Source organism: Oryx dammah, unplaced genomic scaffold (assembly GCF_014754425.2).
Source record: "Oryx dammah isolate SB20612 unplaced genomic scaffold, SCBI_Odam_1.1 HiC_scaffold_10, whole genome shotgun sequence".
Classification (NCBI taxonomy): Eukaryota; Metazoa; Chordata; class Mammalia; order Artiodactyla; family Bovidae; genus Oryx; species Oryx dammah.
The window spans coordinates 48,744,087-48,766,481 of NW_024070194.1; the positions used below are offsets into that span (position 1 = coordinate 48,744,087).

At 41.3% G+C, this 22,395-nt stretch overlaps 1 protein-coding gene across 1 annotated transcript in view; it reads left to right on the top strand.

Annotated features, from left to right (window-relative positions):
• The window catches only part of SVIL (supervillin), a 185,943-nt gene that overhangs the window by 83,508 nt on the left and 80,040 nt on the right, over nt 1–22,395 (top strand). Inside the window, 3 exon segments of the mRNA XM_040248038.1 lie at nt 5,581–5,638; nt 5,753–5,904; nt 8,965–9,640. Coding sequence (XP_040103972.1) covers nt 5,581–5,638; nt 5,753–5,904; nt 8,965–9,640 — 886 coding nt within the window.

Genomic DNA, 22,395 nt, shown 5'->3' on the forward strand with positions numbered 1-22,395 from the left:
TTAAAAATCATGATTTTCCCTAATCAAAGATGATTATGTACTCACCAGATTTATGTTTCTAAATTAACAAGGTTTTTCAAACATGCTTCTTAAGCATTAGGGTCCCTCCTCCCCTGAATTTCATCTTAATTCCCATAGATTTATTTCATAGTCTTTACTCTTTGTGAATTTGGGCAGACACATTTGTAAAGACCTCAGGTATGAGGTCTTTTTATTTCTCCACCTTAACAGGTGTATTCAGTATTCTGTCAGTTCTTGGTAATAACAGGTTAAAAATAGGAATTGATTATGAGTTTTAATGTCATGGAGTTTCATGTTGGTTTATAAGTTTACAGAAGCTTCTTCCTGTTCGTTTAGTGACAGGATTTATGCTTCTGTGAAATTGAGCTTTTAAATGATCTTTGATTTTTCTGTAAGGAACTTCCTTTACCCATGTATCATGAACAAGTAATCAAGGGATTAAAACCCTTTACCAGTGTAAAGCTTATCCTATTAAAATAGATTTTCCATTTAGGAGTTATGAAATGGACAAAATACATGATTCTACTTTTTTTTAACAGCTTCAACGAGATATAATCTGTATACTATACAATTATCCATTTTAAGTAGACAGTTTGGTGGCTTTTGGTAGCTTCACAGAGTCATGCATTGATCAGCAGAGTCACTTTTAGAACATTTTCATTATCCCCCCCAAAACCCTTCTGATAGCCATCACAATTCCCCCTCTTTCCTCTAGGTTTGTAATGATTTTATTTTATAAGCTGCTGGTCTTTGTATTAGTGGCTGCCATCCAAGTGTAAAAGTTAAAGTGGATTACTCCTGGGGAAGAAAAGATCAGCATTCAGAATATTCTGGACCTGGCCCGTGGTATCAAATGCAGGCAAGGGGAGAGCTGTTCTTGGCAGTCCCCCCACTACTTATATTTCTTTGGAAGATTCTACTGTATTCAGACTTGGGGGACTGAAATCAACAATAACTTTACCAGAAAGCCTGTTCTCAGAGCTAATTGAAGAAACCATGCTTCCCAAGAAAAGCACCTAACAGACCAAATTATCCTGCATATTGCTATTATACGTTATTACACAGTATATGAGGCAATTAAATAGTTTTATAAAGTATTATAGCCCCTGATGTCAAATCCTCTTAAATTGCCTTACTTGGAAAATGACCAATGCAAGTCCCATCAGAAGTTGCTGAAGAAATAGAGTCATAGAATCCATATTTCTTAGACAAGGGCAACAGACTAAAATCACAGGGATTTTAGCAAGGGATAATTTAGTGTACATACAAGTCTCAGTGCACTTGAAAATTTATCGCAGCATAAGTTAGACCAGCTGTGCTAGTTTCTATCTGGATTTATGATGACGAATATTGCTATTTTCTGAACCATGTATTAGTTATATACATATGACACAGCATACCATCAATTGAATTATGGCATTTGCGTCTAATTTTTCAAAATCCCTTGTTTTTAGGAAAGAGACACTGAAGGATTTAGAGTTAAAAGGAGCATCAGGCTGCAACTTACTCTTAAATGGTTCAGAAGAATTAATATGTGAATATGAGAATGTGTGTGCCTTCGTGCTCACCATGCTCAGTCGTGTCCGACTCTTTGCAACCCCGTGGACTGTAGCCCACCAGGCTCCTCTGTTCATGGGATTTTCCAGACAAGAATACTGGAGTGGGTTGCCATGCCCTTCTCCAGGGGCCTTCTCAACCCAGGGTTCCAACTCATCTCCTGCATTGGCGGGCAGGTTCTTTACCACCTGGGAAGCCCTATATCCATGTGTATATATACACATAAATATATGCATATTTTCATATATATTTACATGTAAATATACATATGGAGATAGAAAAGGGGGTAAAAATAAGTATAGTAACAAATGTTTACAAATGAAAAATGTCTTAATTTTTCTCTGAGACTGAAATTATATAAAAATTTTAAAGGAAGGAAACCTTCTTTTGGGAGATCATAAATAATAATAAACTATTTTCAGGGCCGGCAGTCAGAAGATGGAGCAGGGATAAAGCAGTCTGTGGACTCTGTACAAAACACATGAAGTGACCACGTGTTTCCACAGTAGGGGCAACTTCCATGCTTTCTTAGTACTAGCTTTTTATTTTTACAGTGCTTTAGAATATACCTGACCAAAATTCAGTGGAGGTGGGGGGTACTACAAATGCTCATCTGAAGTTTTTTTCCTTTGGAATTGCATTAGCAATTCAAATAAACCATCATTCAATGCAACTAGAGATTATCATACTAAGTGAAGTAAGTCAAAAAGAGAAAGACAAATACCATATGATGCAACTTGTACGTGGAATCCTAAACGTGGCACAAGTGAGCTAACCTACGAAACAGAAACAGATTCATGAACATGGAAAACAGACTTCTGATTACCAAGGGCGAGGAGGTGAAGGGGAGGGAAGGACTGGACTTTGGGGATTAGCAGATGCAAACTGTTATATATAGGATGGATAAACCACAAGGTCCTACTGTATAGCACAGGGACCTGTATTCAATATCCTGTGATAAACTATAATGGAAAAGGATATAAAAAAGAATATATGTATATGTTCACTGTACAGCAGACATTAACACAGCCTCGTGAATCAACTATAGGTAAATAAAAAAAATTTTTAAACCAGCAAAATAAAATAACCAGAAACATACCTAGACAAAAAAGTCATTCTCTTTTACACAACCTAAGTGTTATCTGTGGAATAGATATACTATAGTAATTATGTTACATGTGTGTCAACTCCCCATGAGTTGACCTTTCTTTCTGGATTATGGGAAATAATGTCAAGATGGAGTGTGTTGCTTATCTTTTTCACTGTACTGCTAGATTTTCTTTAAATGTTTTCAGGTGCACAACTTCTATAGAAAATGTTCAGGTTTTATTGAGATAAAAATGATTTTCAGTCGCAAACGAGGACCAGAAAAGTCAACTTAATTGTTCAGAGTAGACATCGTGTGCCTCTCCGAATGCATTGCATTCTTATTTTTTATGCTTGTTCTGGCTTACTTCATTCAGATGGTTTATAAACAGCAGGAGTTTATTGCTCACTGTTCTGGGGACTAGAAGTCCAAGATCAGGGCAACAGCATGGTCAGGTTCTGGTGAGTGCCCTCTTGCTAGTTGCAGGCTGCCAACTTCTCATGGCATCCTCACGTGGTGGATGGGGCTCGGGAGCTCTGTGAAAAAGTGGTGAAAGTGTCAGTTGCTCAGTCGTGTCCAACTCATTGCATCCCCATGTACTGTAGCCCGCTAGGCTCCTCTGTCCATGGAATTCTCCAGGCAAGAATACTGGAGTGGGTCACCATTTCCTTCTCCAAGGAATCATCCCAACCCAGGGATTGAACCCAGGTCTCCTGCATCACAGTAGGGAAGCCCTTGGGAGCTCTGTGGGGCTTCTTTATTAAAGGGCCAGTCCCATTCATGAGCGCAGGGCCTAATCCCTCCCTAAGGTCCCACCTCCTAGTACTATCACTTTGGGGGTTAGAATTTTAACATATGAATTGGTGAGGGGATACACACATTTGGCTTCCCAGGTAGTTCAGTGGTAAAGAGTCCACCTGTCAAGGCAGGAGACCTGGGTTCCATCCATGGGTTGGGAAGGTCCCCTGGAGAGGAAAATGGCAGCCCACTCCAGTATTCTTGCCTGGGAAACCCCATGGACAGAGGAGCCTTACAGTCTATATAGTCTATTGGGTTGCGAAGAGTCAGACATGACTGAGCGTGCACACATACTCTCAGACTGTAATCTACCTAGTTGAAATAATTCAGGAGAAAAGGCAACATGTCATTGTACCACTCAGGCTCTATTCATATGCTCCATTTCTCAGTTATGGGTTCGGGGCACAGGTTTAAGACAAACCTCCCAGAGTCCTTGGAATTTGGTGTCAACTGTTTCTGGAGCAGTTTTATGAAAAATAGAGCTCAGTTTTCCACTTTGGGTTTTAAATAATTCATTGATACTTATTCTTGAAAATATCTCCAGAATCTGTGCTACCAGCCATGAAAGTTTTATCACCACCATCTTGTGAGAGCTCATTTGTTAACTGGGAAGCAGTGATAAGCCACACTTCCTCCAAAGGCAGGAGGTACCATTGCCACTGGACCCTGGTCTTCTGCTTGCGAGCATTTGCTCTTAGCTACTCCCGGGAAGGCCACCGGTGACAGAGATACCTGTGAAGCCAACTATCCTTGTTAAAATGTCAGTCCAGCCCACTGTTAAGGTAGCTGTCATTTAAAAGTAAATTAATAAATAAAAACATGGCTGGTATCTCTGAACACAATCAAAGGACAATTTAGAAGTCACGTGTGCACTCACATGTATAGTTTTGACTCCTTCCTGAAAAGAACCACTTAGGAATTTCCTGGCAGTCCTGTAGTTAGGACTTCATGCTCTCAATGCTGAGGGCATAAGGTTCAATCCCTGATCAGGGAACTAAGATCTTGCAAGCCACGAAATGTGGCCAAAAATAAAAATAGCCACTTAAAAAAATGGAAATTGAAGTTCCAATTTTCAAGTGGAAATTGAAGCAGTTGCAAATTAAATCCCAAGCATTTATATCCCATCCTTTGAGCTTCTGCTTTGACTCAGCCTTGCAGATGTTTCATGGGCCCCGGGCCTATCGCCAGTCCTGTCTTCCTGGGGCATCAGCAGGAAAAGCTCAGAGGAGCCCTTGTGAATTCATGGGATTGAGGAGGAAGCAAGAAGAATTTCTCTACCAAATTTGTCCATTTCCACAGAAACCTGTGGCCTCTCAATAAAGATATCCTTGTGGTCAGTGTTATCTGAGGCCCTCCCAAGATCAGCAAAATGTTCGTCTGATCATCCAGTGTTGCCCAAGGGAGTGAGGGTCATCACCTTTCTACCATCCACCTAAATTCCAGCAAGGAAACATGTTAACATTTCCCCCCAGTGAAAGCTTGGAAAGGGGAGGCACAGGAACCAGGTTAATCTAAACTGTATTGGAGAAGGTGTACCGCATTACGAAACCTTAGAAACCCAAGCAGGAAGGAGGTTGCAAATCTTTACAGCTTCAGTGATGGGTGAGGCCAGACTGCTGTGAGCTCTTGAGTGTACAACCTGCTGGTGGCACGTGGCGCTCATAGTCCTCCAGTCTCTACTTTTGCAAATGTTTGAAGTTTTGCAGAATGGAAAGTTTCAAATACTATATAAAACTAAAAACCAGATAGTGAGCTTTCTGCTGACTAGAGAAAAAACTAAAGACAAACTGGTAAGGCCTCCCCTGGTTCTCCTGGGCGAAATAGAGCTCACTTCTTTTTTCCATCTCTTGTTCTCACGGTGTTACTTCTTAGACCAACCTGTGACATGTACGTGTGAGTGTGTATTTGTGTCTATGTCTGCGTACATGCTTACTCATTTGGCACCTACCTCCCGTTATTACACAGTCTGCAAGAACTATGTCCGTTTTGTACATCACTGTTGCAAGGGAGCCATCAACAGAGTTCCAAAGATAGATGTTGTGTGAATGAGTGAATAAAATGAATGCATGACAACTAAACACCGGATCATCTTTTTCTTCTTTTTTGTCTTCTTTTAGTTGCAGAATTAAGAAAAATCTTTGAACCAAAGAGGAAAGAATTTTTAGAAATGAAAAGGTAAGATGTTCATTGTACCTAATGAAGAGGGAGAAGAGTTTGCCGAGCAGTAACCAGTGTTCCCAGAGAACCAATGCCCTTGACTCACTCTGCCTCTGTTGGTGTCTCGCACAGAAAAGAAAGAATTGCCCGGCGCTTAGAAGGAATTGAAACCGACACTCAGCCCATCCTCTTGCAGAGCTGCACGGGCTTGGTGACTCATCGCCTGCTGGAGGAGGACACACCCAGATACATGCGTGCCACAGACCCGGCCAGCCCGCACATCGGTGAGCTTGTGGCCGGCAGGCCTCTCATCAACCTTTTTTTTTTTTTTTTAATTTTTAACTTTATTTATTTTTGGCTGTGCTGGGTCTATGTGGCTTCTCGGGTTCTCCCTAATTGTGGTGAGCAGGGGCTGCTCTAGTTTCTGTGGGCAGGCTTCTCTTTGCAGTGGCTTCTGCTGTTGTGGAGCACAGGCTCAAGGCATGCAGGCTCAGTACTTGTGGCACATGGGCTTAGTTGCCCCACAGCATGTGGAATCTTAGTGCCTGGACCAGGGATCGAACCCATGTCCCCTCTATTGGCAGGCTGGTTCTCAACCACTGGACCACCAGGAATTCCCTGTCATCAGCGTTTTCTATCCAGCACTCCTGGAAAAGGAGATGTTGCAACAAGTGAGCTATGCAGATTGTAACGTTTTTTTAAGATATGTATTTGTTAAAACCAGCAGCAACACCCACATAAGCTCTACCATGCCTCCCAGGTGTGGTCCCCTGGTGTCACAACAAGAAAGGACCCCACTGTTGAGTAATTGATGACCAATCATTTCTCCCCCACCCCAGCCTGGACCCCACCAGGGGCAGGTGCTGGCTCTTTCTCTCCATCTCCTCAGGGCCCCAGCTGTCAGAGATCCTCAGGTTTGTTTGGGAAAGGGCTGAATAAGACAGCCATCTCTTATATATAATAGGTTTAAACAGAATGCCCTGATGCCCAGCACAGGGCCGAGCTGCTCGCAGCAGGGGACTTGATAGGCAAAGCTGGACCTCAGATGCTTAGGGGTCTCACCCTGTGTTTATGCAACAAATATCCTCTTTAAATTATTTGAATAGGTGTGATTTTAAATGCATTGTATATTTATTTCTTGTTAAATAGCATGTCAAACATGACTTAGTTTTTCTGTGCTTTCTCAGATGTTGGTATGAGCATTGGATATCCCACGTGACCTTAGGAGAGAATGGCATATATGGGGCTGCTCTTCCTGTCTGCATCCCGGGTTCTGCTGCCCTGTGCTACTGCTTTGAATAGCCAGAGTCTTCTAGTTTCTTCTTCAGAGGGAGTTGCTAGTCTCCCTTTATAATGTGATCAGTTTGCTTGTCTCTACAATTTCTGGTTTTCTATGCCCAGAAAACTAGAGAACTAAGGTTTTTTTTTTTTCTCATTACACACATGAAGAATCAAGAATACCCAGAGTACCAAAATAAATCCTATTGTATATAAAATGTATCATATGATCTTGTAAGCATCATGTTAGTCAGGAAGAATTATTTAACAAACTTGTCTTGGGAAAAATGGGATGGCAATGGGGAGAGACTATGTCCCATCCTCACTTCCTACTCAACACAAAAATAAGATTCAGTGATTCACATCATTAATGATAAGAGAATAGTTAAGAATATGGAAACAAAAATGAATATTTAGGTACAGTTGAATGGAAATGGACTTTCAAAACACAGTAATAGTGGTAGGAATCACCAGTGACCAGGTCAATTGATTTGACTACATAGTGAACATCTGTGCTTCAAAGACAATCTTCAACAGACTTCACAAAAAATTAAGTTTGGAAATATTCATGAAAAATATAAAGAACTCATATACCTATAAAATTTTATATAAATTGATTAAAATGACACTATGAATCAAAAGAATATAGAGCAACAAGCTTGACCAGATATTCTAGAGGAGAAAAAGATAATACAGTGGCTACTAAATAATTGATGAATGCATGCATCCTCTTTTTTCCTGGTAATCTAGGGCAATTTTTAACTTTTTGGAGAAACATGACATCATGACAAACATTTTTAGAAATATGGAACTATTTATATAAATCCAAAATAGAGGTGTAAAATGAAGTACAACAGATACAGATAGATAATAAATTATATGATTATTTGATATTCTCATTTATAGTTTGATATATTACAAGGATGCTTTCTTATCTTTATTTTTATTGAAATATAGCTGATTTACAGGGTTGAGGTAATTTCTGCTGTACAGCAAAGTGATTCAGTTATACATATATGCACATTCTTTTTCATATTTTCAAAGGTGATTTTTAATTAGCAGTGTTTGTGAGAGAACATAAATTTCAGGTTTCATTGTAAATTGATGCAAACTTCATAGAAATTAATTTGACAATATAGCAAGTATCTTAAAATGAGGTACCTACTGATAAAGCAATTCTACTTTTATGCAACTATCTTTTGTAATTGTAATCAGAAAATAAGATGGATTAAAAGTTAGAATCAACTTAAATGCCTAGAAATATGAGATGGCTTAAATTGATTCTAAAATGCCTGTTGAATAGTATAAAGCCTTAAAAAATGATATCTTCAAAATAAGATTTGCAAGCAGGGAAATGTTTTATGTAGAACATTAGGTTTATATAAAATATGAGTTATATAGAAAATAATCACTAGACTAGAAAGAGTATATAGGAAAGTTTAGCAAATTATGCATTAATTTATTACTGATGATTATAGATTAGTGATTATTGGTGACTTGGGGGCTAACTTTCCTGTGTGTTCATTGTAGATCTTTTCTATATCACACATGCATAGTGTAATTGGAAAAAGCCACTTCTGTTAACAGAGAGCACCACCACTACCTGGCAGATATTGACATGGCCCATTATTATTATAGTTACTATCAGATCCTGAGAAACCACACTCTGTCACTTGTCAAATTACAGCAGTTCAAATATCTGTTATCCTTTCTAGAGGACTCTGAACACATCCTCTGGCCTCACACATGAAATATTAAACTCAAAAGCAGAAAAGTACATGAATAAGGGGACATGACACTGAGCAGCAGTGAAGGCTGTCAAGATTGAGCTTTAAGCTGAGGCCATGCCTGACATGGCTTGTGCGGTGCACAGAGCATCTCAGCCCTTAATGTATTTCCCTGCAGACCTCAGACTTCCTCAGCCTCCCAGGTAAATCATTGTAGGCGACCTCGAGGAGGGGAGAAATTTGTTCTTCACAGCCTGGCTCCTCAGCGTGTTGTGTACAGAACAGAGTAGAATAAATACATGTCTTTGATTGAATTCTGTGTATATGATCTTCTTGTAGGTCGATCAAATGAAGAAGAAGAAACTTCAGATTCTTCACTAGAAAAGCAGACTCGATCCAAACAGTGCACAGAAACCTCAGGCATCCATGCTGACTCCCCCTACAGCTCAGGCATCATGGACACCCAGAGCCTCGAGTCCAAAGCCGAAAGAATTGCCAGGTACAAAGCAGAGAGAAGACGGCAGCTGGCAGAAAAGTATGGGCTCACCCTGGATCCGGAAGTGGACTCTGAAACTCCATTTCGATACAGCAGGTCCAGAAAGGACCCTGAGGCTGCGGAGAAAAGGGGGGGAAGAAGTGAGCGATCGGCCGAGTCCGGCAGAGACTCCGGCTCATCCTACTCCAGGACTGAGCTCTCGGGGCTCAGGACCTGCGTGGCTGAGTCCAAGGACTATGGCCTGCACCGGAGCGATGGTGTTTCCGACACAGAGTTGCTGCTCAATGCAGAAAACCAAAGACGTGGTCAAGAGCCCAGTGCCACCGGGCTGGCCCGAGACCTGCCCCCTGCAGGGGAGGTCTCCGCCTCCTTCTCCTTCTCCGGGCGAGACTCTGCCCTCGGTGAAGTGCCAAGGTCCCCAAAGCCAGTGCACAGCCTGCCCAGTCCATCGCCTGGGCAGCCGGCCTCCCCAAGCCACTCCACCAGTGACCTGCCACTCCCTGCGGAGGCTCGAGCCAGGTAAGTGTTGACCCCCGTCACCTACATCCCCTCTGCCGCTTCTGTGTCTGAGATTTGGGGTCCTCAGAGCTCTACAAAGTTCTGGGCTAACTACAGAAATAATGATATTGATGATTTTTTTTCATTTTCACAATGTCAACACAGGTTCTACCAAAGCAGGAAGCTTCCCAGTCTTAAATTTATCAATTTAGTTCTTGGTATGTTCTTTTTTAAAAGAATAAACTGAACAGGTGTTATGGCGACACATTTTCAAGATCTTTCTTCTATTTCTCACCTGCCTTTAACAAGTGTCTTTTCCTTCGTTTTCCTGTGATCATACCCAAGACTTTGGAGCCATTGTTTCTGTTGCTGTCATTTAAAATCACCAAGTGGAAGGGCACCACTAACCAATTTCCACTGGGTCTCAGTTTAGGTTATGTGAAGTATGCCCAATATACGCCAAATATGACTATAACCTATGTTACATAAGTATGTCAGCATGCTAAGGATACTGCTGTGTATCAAAGCACCTCATTGAAAAGATCCACCGGTAGGAGAAATTGCTGCGTCACAGAGTCAGCGAATGGAAAATCAGAGAATGGATAAAATCAGAAAGTCAGATGCCCGAAGAGGATATATGTTTCTCTCTCAATGTAAATATCTAAGTTTAAATTTAAGTTCAGTTTACATAGTTAAATCTAAAAAGTGTGCTGAACAATTAGAATGCAATTTACATAAATCTCTTATTTCATGGTTTAGGCTAATTGTCTAGGCAGACTCCTAAATGTATTTTTTCAGTTCAAATAAACATTAGGTTTGCAGGTGAATTGAGGAGGATAAGAACCTGAGATCAGGCAAATTTGTTCTAGGGAAAAAAAAAAAGAAAACATGATGGAAAATACTGCTGTTATTCCACATTGGGACGGAGTAAATGTGGCCATCTTCACGTGGCAGTTTTACGTCTAAAACAGACTATTTCAGTTATTGAAGTGTATCGACTCTGAGACCAGCTGCTATTGGCTTGACCATTTACACTAGAATATTTAGAGATATTAGCTTTTAAGAGAGGAGAAGGCAATGGCAACCTACTCCAATACTCTTGCCTGGAAAATCCCATGGACAGAGAAGCCCGGTAGGCTGCAGTCCATGGGATCCCTAAGAGTCGGACACGACCGATCGACTTCACTCTCACTTTTTACTTTCCTGCATTGGAGAAGGAAATGGCAACCCACTCTAGTATTCTTGCCTGGAAAATCCCAAGGACGGGGGAACTTGGTGGGGTCCCACAGAGTCAGACACGAAGCGACTTAGCAGCAGCAGCAGCAGCTTCTAAGAGAATTTGATAGTATGGATCCTGATTGTAGTTTGAGGGCCTTTGTTCATCCTTCAGGCTAAACTGCTCAAAGTTTAGGGACTTACTGTCTCGTATTTTGAAACATATGTTATAATAATATTCTTTTGTTTTGGGAAATTTGCATTTCGTAGTAAAAACAATGTTGTTGGGTTAGTTATACTCTATCAAAGCAAACTCTTGGTGAGCTATGTGAGCAGGACAAAGGAACCTAACATCACAAATTAGAAAGAAAGCTCGAGTTGTGTGGGTTACATGGTTTAAAAAATAACAAGGAGTCCAATTTTTGATTGCCATATCATGAAAACTGTTTATCATCGTGGTGTCTGGGTTAACCATCTACATCACGTATCATCAGTTCTCAACAAGATTTTTGAAGCCTGGTGGCTCAGAGGTTAAAGCGTCTGCCTGCAATGCAGGAGACTTGGGTTCGCTCCCTGGTTCGGGAAGATCCCTTGGAGAAGGAAATGGCAATCCACTCCAGTATTCTTGCCTGGAGAATCCCATGGACGGAGGAGCCTGGTGGGCTACAGTCTACGGGGTAGCAAAGAGTCGGACACGACTGAGCAACTTCACTTTCACTTCACTTATAATAATAAAAACCGTGCAGAGTATTCCAGGTAAAATGATAGGATACGTGATAATTCTGTGTGAGTTAAAATCTCAATATTCAAAAATATATATCACTTAAAATCTGAAGAGCCCACTTCCTTCTAGGTTTTGTTGTTTTTTAAACATTTTTGGCTGCGCTAGGTCTTCATTGCTGTGCGTGGGATTTCTCTAGCTGCAGAGTGGGGGGCCGCTCTTTAGCTGAGGTGCTCATTCTCAGTGCAGAGCACGGGCTGTAGGGCGCACGGGCTCAGTAGTGGTGGTGCACAGCCTCCAGACCCTACAGCACATGGAATCTTCCTGCATCAGGGATCAAACCTATGTCCCCTGTAATGACAGGCGAGTCTTAACTAGTGGACCACCAGGGAAGTCCCCTCCTGGTTATTTGACGAGGCATGTTACCTGGGAGTGTTCATACACCTAGCCTCTGCTTGACAGTGCGTTTCTTTCACAGAAGAAAGGCTTAAAAGAATGAAGAAATTGTAAAGGAGTTTGCAAGGAAGCACATGCCTTGTATTTTGAAGCCACTCAAGACATACAAATTTGCAGGCCAAGAAACACAAATCATTTAATATAGAGAAGGAAAAGACCAGAGATGTGTTTACATTAAAAAGCAAGGAAAGTAATGTGTGACAGGTATGATGTTAAAATAGCATTGGGATTTAGTACACAGTGACTTCATTTGTTCAGCTTTTAAAGATGGATTTAAATGGATTAACATTCTGCTGGTAGTCCTTTCTCTAGAGCCCGGAAATTTAGGTGTCAGGGGGTCATTGTTGTCTGACTTCCATTTGGGGAGAAGAGAAAAAATACTTTGTGAATTAAAACAACAAAGAACTCTTGGTGACCCAGTAACTGTAAGTGAAAATAAGATGGTATCTGACCTGGAAATATGTGACAGAGAAGTTTAGAAGATTAAGAAATGACCAGAAAAATATCTACAAATGGCAAAACAATTGAATAGCATCCTGGCTTTGTCCTGTCACTGAATGGAATCTTTTTCTCACTGTTATGCTTTTCTCTTTCATCCCTGTAAATATCTGAATTAGGCGGTTTGGGGATTATTTATCTCTGAATTGTCACTCCTGCTCCATCATTTCATTTTGTGCTTACTAGGAAGAGGCTGTTGTTTGTTTCATTAATTAAATAGGCATACATCACTCATGAAAATAGCATCCAAAGACTTCACACAATGTCCTAAAAATTCAGATGTGAGCCAAATATTGAATGCATAGTTTTTTATATGTTCTCATATATGCTAATGCAAATATGTGTACAAACAGAATAATCATTAGTTCTTATACTGTTTTTAAGCATTATAAGGTCAGTAACAGTTTTTAGGGCAATATTTAGCTGAGTGATACATTTATTTTCATAGCTCAGTTGGTAAAGAATCCACCTATAATGCAGGAGACTCTGGTTTGATTCCTGGGTTGGGAAGATCCCCTGGAGAAGGGGTAGGCTACCCACTCCAGTATTCTTGGGCTTCCCTTATGGCTCAGCTGGTAAAGAATCTGCCTGTAATGCAGGAGACCTGGGTTTGATCCCTGGGTTGGGAAGATCCCATGGAGAAGGGAAAGGCTACCCACTTTGGTATTCTGGCCTAGAGAATTCCATGGACTACAGTCCATGGGGTCGCAAAGAGTTGGACACGACTGAGCGACTTTCACTTTCACAACGATCCATTTATATGATAGAGAAGATATGTATGTATGTGTGTATGTATGTGTGTTATATATGTGTGTGTATGTATGATAGTAACAGAGTCTTTAGTTCAGAAATCCTGTCAGTTGTCCAGGAATTCATATGAAAATATTGTTCTATAGCAAACTAAGTACACAGTAACAGAGCAATATATATATACACACACTATATTTTTACATATTTATCTCTGTATATGCTATATTGGTAATAGAGAATAAATCACATGCCAACCACCATTCCCTCATCCTACCAAATTCTGTAAATTTGGAATTTCAGGAATTGTGTTTTCCAAATAGATGGTATAACTGAAATGAACCATTCTTTGTTAATTTGGCCACGGTGAATTTTAGAATAAAATTCCAAGGTATTGGGACCCTCTGTGTTATTCAATATTTTTAAGTCTGAGCTCCATTAGAAATCTTAAATCCAAAGCTCTTGTCAGTTTGCTATTTGGTGCATCTCTTAATGTCACAAACAATAAAGTGCACCATCTGGGTTAATTTTGTGAGTGCAGATCGCACACACCCCCCACGCCCCACACCTGCCCTTCTCCGGAGCATGTGTATTTCCCTACAGGAACTGGAAAGAAGAGAAGCACAGCTCATTCTCTAGTGGTGATCCGCTCTAGAGAACCCTTGGGGTTTTATTATTATTATTACTCTCCTGGGATCCCCACCACTCCTTTTCCCACTTAGTGAACTATCATTCATGGCCAGAAAAATGATGGTGGGGGTTTCATGCAGCGCCGACGCTGACCTTTGATCAGGGGTGGCCGCCATTGGTGAAGGATGGTTTGAACGGGGCTTCCTCAGAGCTGCGGGCTGGCCGCGCAGTAGGCCAGGGCCCCCTCCAGAATGAACCATTTCTGCAACAGTATGACTTGCAGACTCTGGCCATCCAGGAAGGAAGCAGGATTATGATACAGTCTTACCCTTTCTTTTTTCCTTTTTCTGTTTTAATTCAAAACTGTTTTGTTTTGGGAATTCCCTGATGGTTCAATGGTTAGGATTCTGTTCTTTCACTGCGAGGAGCTGGGGTTCAATCCTGATCAGGAACTAAGAGCCCACAAGCCGTGTACTGCAGCCAAAATAAATAAATAAAAGGTTTGTTTTGTTTTAAATTTTATTGAAGTATAGTTAATTTCTGCTGTACACTGAAGTCTTTTTCATGTTCTTTTCCATTACGGTTTATCAAGGATATTGAACAGTTCCCTGTGCTATAGGACCGTGTTGTTTATCCATCCTATATATAATCGTCAGCATCTGCTAATCCCAAACCGCCAATCCATCTCTCCCCCACCTTTCCCCCTTGACAACCACAAGTGTGTTCTCTGTGTCTGTGAGTCTCTTCCTGTTTCATAGATATGTTTATTTCTGTCGTATTTTAGATTCCACATATAAGTGGTGCCTTATGGTATTTGTCTTTATGATGTACTTTGCTTAGTATTATAATCTCTCTAGGTCCATCCAGGTTGCTGCAAATAGCGATATTTCATTCTTTTTTATGGTTGAGGAATATTCCATTGTGTATGTACACATCACATCTTCTTTACCCATCATCTGTTGATGGACACTTAGGCTGTTTCCATATCTTAACTGTAGTGAATAGTGCTGCTGTGAACATTAGGATCCACGTGGCTTCTCAAGTTTAGAGTTTTTATCCTTTATTTCCGATCGTTTGCGTATCTCCCAGCGAGAGGTTTGCATCTAAAAACCATCTCCAGAGCCTGGAGCTCATTGTTTTAGTTAATTGGCGAGATGCTGAGCGAGGCAACTGCCTCTTGACCATTGGCATTCCTGGGTCAGCTTCTGTCTCTGCCACGGCAGGAAGTTTCCTAACACAGAGTCTACATTGGGGCAGAATGTCGTGGGAACAGAGATCTCTGAGGATCTACGCTCTAAAGAGACCGCTGGGTACTTCTCATGTGTCTGTGTTTGTATTGACACAGGATTGCTTTCACCTTTCAGTTCCTGTCTCCCCAGACATCACTCTTCTCTTGTTCTTTTAGCTTTGGGCCATTTTTACAGTTAACTCATTGCCTTTTTTTTTTTTTTTTCCCATTTTATTCTGTTTTCACTGTCAAGAGTCCATTTCTATCAACTGAACAAAATAAGATGATGCCACCCAAAATACTAGCTGGTATGTCCTAAAAATTCAAAAGTCTGATAGATTTTAAAATATAATATTTTGCCTGTGTGCTTGTGGCTTTGCACATTCATACACCCGTGTGAATGTGCAAAGCAATCATTAGCAGTTTTTCCAAACAAGCAACTTTCAGCAAATAAACTGTTAATTTGAATGAGATGCTGGTGTTAATAGCTATTCTTCTTAAGCTGAATCATGTTTTATAATTAGGAGCTGTTATATAATTAGAGCTAGACACCCACAGGGTGAAACCAATTTTACTGTGCTGGATTTGACTTCATTTTGGTGGCAGGAATCACTTTTTCGTCCATTAACTCTTAGGGGTTATGAGGAGTCAAAGCATGTCATTTTATTAGATACTTAGGGATGCAAACCCAGAGCAACTCCTTTCCATGACAACTTTGGGTGAGTTCTTATTTCCTGGTGATATAATTCTCCAGTTGCCACATCGTTAAAAAAAAAAAAAAAGTTCTCTTATACTCAATGTCACCATCTCTTTCATAGGTAACCCTATAGCCCTCTCCTGGGGAGGTAGCCACTGCCCAATAGAGAGCTGGCTCACCCCAGGACCCCACAGAATAAATACTGTGTTAAAGAATTCTTAAAATTCTTAAAATCAGAAGTAACCTGGGAGATTATTTAGTTTAAAACTCTATTTTATACATGAAAAGCCCTGAAGATGAAAGACTTTAAGTAACTGGATTAGGATCATATAGCTGAGTCCATGATCTGGTCAGTCATTCAAGGTCTCTGAATCCATCAGAGTTCTTCTTGACATGTTCCTCTTGTTATTAATGTCAGTTCTATTTTCCATCATAGTAGAAAAAAGAGGTAGCTGTTTTTGCCCTTTGAAAGCTAGAAACTTTAGGATATAAGATTGAGGATATTATAGAAAACGTTTATGTGGATTTACATAAGGTATTTAAAAACCTCATCCCCATAAACAAAATGAAAACTTATAGTCAGGGTAGGGGAAAACTCAAACTCAGTAGGCATCTGTCCATCCACCCAAACCTAAAAGGTCTTGATTTATGGGTTAATTTCAGCTCTGAAGTAGTTTAGCTATTCACTCAAGAAAGCTATCTTGTGCCAGGCACTGTGTTTCTGGGTGGGCATGTTATTTGTTTTAAGTGTATGAGTTAACCACAACACAGTGGCGTAAATAAGATTATAGAGCCCAAGGTTGGGTGCCATGGGAATAACCAAGATAAGTCGTTCATCTTTCCTCCTTGGAGAAGTGGTCGTAGTTGAACTAAGTCCTTGAGGATGTGGTGAGTTTGCTAGACATGGAGAGGTGGCTGCTTCAGGTGACCTAGAAGGAAGGGGATGGGATGAGTTGAGATAGTCAGGTGGTGACCAACCACGGGACAACTTATGACAAAGAATTTGGCCTTCTCCTGGTGGACAGTACGATGGGAAGTGCCCAAAGGATTTGAAAGCAAGGATGCTTGGTTATGTACTTTAGAAAGAATACTCTGGAGGAGTGTGGGGAATTTGGCTGAAGGAGAATTGATTCCAGTCAGGGAGGCCACTAAAGAGGGGGTTGCAATTACCTGCACATGAGGTGATGCAGTCTTGGTTCCACATTGGCCTTGCTTCTTAACTTGGTCCTGTTTGGCATTTCATTAGGTGATCTGGGAGATACCAATTTCTGGAGGAGGGATTGTAAATAAATTTGATGGTAGGAAAAAAAGAAAAAAGGAAGAGGGGGAGGGATTGAGAGAGAAGAGATTAGAGGGGATGGGGGAGAGAGAGAAAGAAGGAAGAAACTACGGGAGCATGGAGGCGAGAGCGCCTGTACCTGGAATAATGGTAGGAAACTAACAAGATGAAATTTAAGAAAATAAGTCCTGTATTTAGAAGGGGAAAAAAAAATCAGTGTATAAATTCAGGATTGGAGAAACTTGATTTAATAGCAGTTCATGTGAAGCAGACCTAGGAGTTTTAGTTGACAAAAAGTTCTTTATGTGACTGCCAAGATGCCTAGTCCAATCTTAGAGGACATTAATGAATGTGGATTGTCAATAACACAGGTAGCACTAGTCCGCTTGTGTTCTCCGGTGGTCAGGTCACATCTGGGGGTCTCATTCTCACTGAGCTCTTGATGAATGAGAATACTGTCAGAGAGTCCACCTTCACATCTGCCCTTTCCAAGTTTGTATAACTTCCTTCCTGTCTTAATAGAAACCAGAGTCATTTTTGGAGTCTCTTACACATTCTGTGCTGCTGGACTCGCAAACCAGTCTGTTCTTCCCTTTATCAGATTGTTCTTTTCCCAGTATGGTTATAAAGCTGAGACTTGACTTGCTACAGGGAGCCCTAAGTTTATCTGTTTGACTTCTTGATGATGTTTCAGCCAAAAGGGGGAAAGGGGAGAAAGACCTCATGTACCAAATGAGGTGTCTCACAAATGCAGCTCCCGTGCTTCATGTCTCAGGAAGAGGGACATCTAGATGCCCAGTATCCTACAACAAAGCTGACACACCCAGATAAGATGTTAGCAGTTTTGTCAGGATTTCCCCAAATATGGCGCCATGAATCTGATATTAAGCCAATCCATAAGATTGGTAAGGATGAGCTCAGTGATAGCATTACTTTTGTAGCAGTCTTGCAGGAAGACTAGATACCACATCTCAGTCATTTTCCCAACTCCTTCCCCTCATCTAACACATATCAAGGGCCTCCATCAGTTATTTCTGAGTGAATGTTCTGCTGTTTTCCACATCTTCATGAAGTGTCAAGAAACGATAGCAGTGCTGCTTGAAATAGCCAGTCTGCAAACTCTGTATCAGCCCTCAACGTATAAGGGATTTGCAGGGAATGTAGGCCATGGGTCTTTTCCTTCCTCAAGAAAGTTGTGATGGGAAGAAGGGATCACTGACCTACACAGCAGGCTCAGAAACCATCATTTATATTCTGGTTCAAGCCTTTTATCTCACTCTGGACCAGTGACCCCAATCAGCAGAGTATGCTTGGAGCAGCCCTTGTTTATACTTCAGGGTTCTTTCCACTTTGTCTGGGCTTGGAATCCTTGTACATGGTCTTGAGTCCATGTGCTTGTAAATACCATTCAGCTGTGAGTGGGGATTGTGAAACATGAACTGAGAAGTCGCTGGCTGCTCTGGGGGCCTTTCTAACTCAGCCTCCAACCCCAAAAGGCTGATTCTAGCCTGGCCCCACAACCAGGGCAGTCGAGTTCCTACCTTACTTTGGTTACTCCATTAGAAGTCAAGTAGGAGACATGGAAACCCATATCCATCTGCAAAGGGGAAGCTTGATCCCCTTGGAAGACCCCTCCAGTCCCTTCCTCCAACTCAGCTGTTCCCTCTGACACACTGGTCCATCTGCACATACCTTTCGCTCCTTTTCAGCCAACCTTGCAGCATTTAAGCCTTCAGCACTGAGATTAGCCCTGAGGGAAACTGGGATGAAGTGGTTATCTCACATGTTTATCTGGCTCTTGCCCCAGCAAGACTCTGCTTCTACGTTTTGATTACTCAGGAAGTCTTTACTCCATGATCCAACAGTGAGACTTTTAAAAAAAATTTATTGAAGAGTTGATTTATAATGTGTTAATTTCTGCTGTAAAACAGTGATTCAGTTATACACACATATATATACACACATACACATATATACACCTTTCTTCATGTTCTTTTTCATTATGGTTTATCTCAGGATATTGGATATAGTTCCCTGTGCTTTTATAGTAGGACCTTGTTGTTTATCCACTCTCTATATATAGTAGGTATTAGTCAGTCAGTCATGCCCAACTCTTTGTGACCCCATGGACTGCAGCCCACCAGGCTCCTCTGTCCCTGAGATTCTCTAGGCAAGGATACTGGAGTGGGTTGCCATTTCCTTCTACAGGGAATCTTCCCAACCCAGGGATCGAACCTGGGTCTCCTGCTCTGAAGGCAGATTCTTTACCAACTGAGCTGCAAGGGAAGCCCTCTCTCTCTATAATAGGTTGCTTTTGCTGATGCCAAACTCCCAGTCCTTCCCTCCTCTACCTCACTGTTGGCAACTGCAAGTCTCTTCTCTGTCCCCGCAGTGATATATGTTTCGGTTCAGTTCAGTTCAGGCGCTCAGTCGTGTCCGACTCCTTGCGACCCCATGAATCACAGCAGGCCAGGCCTCCCTATTCATCACCGTCTCCCGGAGTTCACTCAGACTCACGTCCCTCGAGTCGGTGATGCCATCCAGCCATCTCATCCTGGGTCGTCTCCTTCTCCTCCTGCCCCCAATCCCTCCCAACATCAGAGTCTTTTCCAATGAGTCAACTCTTCGCATGAGGTGGCCAAAGTACTGGAGCTTCAGCTTTAGCATCATTCCTTCCAAAGAAATCCCAGGGTTGATCTCCTTCAGAATAGACTGGTTGGATCTCCTTGCAGTCCAATGGGTTCTCAAGAGTCTTCTCCAACACCACAGTTCAGAAGCATCAATTCTTCGGTGTTCAGCCTTCTTCACAGTCCAACTCTCACACCCATACATGACCACTGGAAAAACCATAGCCTTGACTAGACGGACCTTAGTCGGCAAAGTAATGTCTCTGCTTTTGAATATACTATCTAGGTTGGTCATAACTTTTCTTCTAAGGAGTAAGTGTCTTTTCATTTCATGGCTGCAGTCACCATCTGCAGTGATTTTGGAGCCCCCCAAAATAAAGTCTGACACTGTTTCCGCTGTTTCTCCATCTATTTCTCATGAAGTGATGGGACCAGAGGTCACGATCTTTGTTTTCTGAATGTTGAGATTTAAGCCAACTTTTTCACTCTCCTCTTTCACTTTCATCAAGAGGCTTTTTAGCTCCTCTTCACTTTCTGCCATTAGGGTGGTGTCATCTGCATATCTGAGGTTATTGATACTTCTCCCGGCAATCTTGATTGCAGCTTGTGTTTCTTCCAGTCCAGCGTTTCTCATGATGTACTCTGCATAGAAGTTAAATAAGCAGGGTGACAATATACAGCCTTGACGTACTCCTTTTCCTATTTGGAACCACTCTGTTGTTCCATGTCCAGTTCTAACTGTTGCTTCCTGACCTGCATACAGATTTCTCAAGAGGCAGGTCAGGTGGTCTGGTATTCCCATCTCTTTCAGAATTTTCCACAGTTTATTGTGATCCACACAGTCAAAGGCTTTGGCATAGTCAATAAAGCAGAAATAGATGTTTTTCTGAAATTCTCTTGCTTTTTCCGTGATCCAGTGGATGTTGGCAATTTGATCTCTGGTTCCTCTGCCTTTTCTAAAACCAGCTTGAACATCAGGGAGTTCACGGTTCATGTATTGCTGAAGTCTGGCTTGGAGAATTTTGAGCATTACTTTACTAGCATGTGAGATGAGTGCAATTGTGTGGTAGTTTGAACATTTTTTGGCATTGCCTTTTGGAATTGGAATGAAAACTGACCTTTTCCAGTCCTGTGGCCACTGCTGAGTTTTCCAAATTTGCTGGCATATTGAGTGCAGCACTTTCACAGCATCATCTTTCAGGATTTAAAATAGCTCAACTGGAATTCCATCACATCCACTAACTTTGTTTGTAGTGATGCTTTCTAAGGCCTACTTGACTTCACATTCCAAGATGTCTGGCTCTAGATTAGTGATCACATCATCATGATTATCTGGGTCATGAAGATCTTTTTTGTACAGTTCTTCTGTGTATTCTTGCCACCTCTTCTTAATATCTTCTGCTTCTGTTAGGTCCAGACCATTTCTGTCCTTTATCGAGCCCATCTTTGCATGAAATGTTCCCTTGGTATCTAATTTTCTTGAAGAGATCTCTAGTCTTTCCCATTCTGTTCTTTTCCTCTATTTCTTTGCATTGATTGCTGAAGAAGGCTTTCTTATCTTTTCTTGCTGTTCTTTGGAACTCTGCATTCAGATGCTTATATCTTTCCTTTTCTCCTTTGCTTTTCGCTTCTCTCCTTTTCACAGCTATTTGTAAGGCCTCCCCAGACAGCCATTTTGCTTTTTTGCATTTCTTTTCCATGGGGATGGTCTTGATCCCTGTCTCCTGTACAATGTCACGAACCTATTCCATAGTTCATCAGGCACTCTATCTATCAGATCTAGACCCTTAAATCTATTTCTCACTTCTGCTGTATAATCATAAGGGATTTGATTTAGGTCAAACCTGAATGGTCTAGCAGTTTTCCCTACTTGCTTCAATTTAAGTCTGAATTTGGCAAGGAGTTCATGATCTGAGCCACAGTCAGCTCCCGGTCTTGTTTTTGTTGACTGTATAGAGCTTCTCCATCTTTGGCTGCAAAGAATATAATCAATCTGATTTCAGTGATATATGTTTAAGTTGTGATATAATTTACATCAAGATGCACATAGTATTTTAAGGACGCAGGCCAGTGAGTTTGGGGAAATGTGTAACCATTCCCCCTGTCAAGAGAGAAAAAGTTTCCATCATTGCTGTATCTCTGGCCACCAATGTTGATTCTTGACTTTGCAAGGGCCTCACCTACCTCTCATAGGCTGGTAGTATCATCTATTGAACTCATTATGTTCATATGAAACTAATCCTTCCCACTGTTAATTTTTTAACCAAGTCTTAACTATTAAAGATAGTTAAGCATAATGTTAAGGGACATAAAACAACATTATCCATGCAAGATTTAAAAAATACAAAAGAACCCAGGGTTTCATTGCCACTATCCAGATGTGATCTCTTTATTTTTTTCATGTTTTAAAATGATAAGCTACTGTTATTTCATCTTAAAAAAACAGTACCTGCTGGGCCCTGGAAATACATTTTGTACTTTCATGAAATGATGTATCTTGTCATCTGAGTCTGGGCCTCTCTTGGGCACCCTCCAGGCTTCCATGGTGGGAAACTTGGTCCCTACCTTCCATTATGTTCCACACTTCGGGTGCCCATGAAGTTCCCAGATCAGTGCTGCACATTTTTTTTTTTTTTCCAGTTGTGTCAGGTCTTAGTTGTGGCACTTGGAATCTTCAC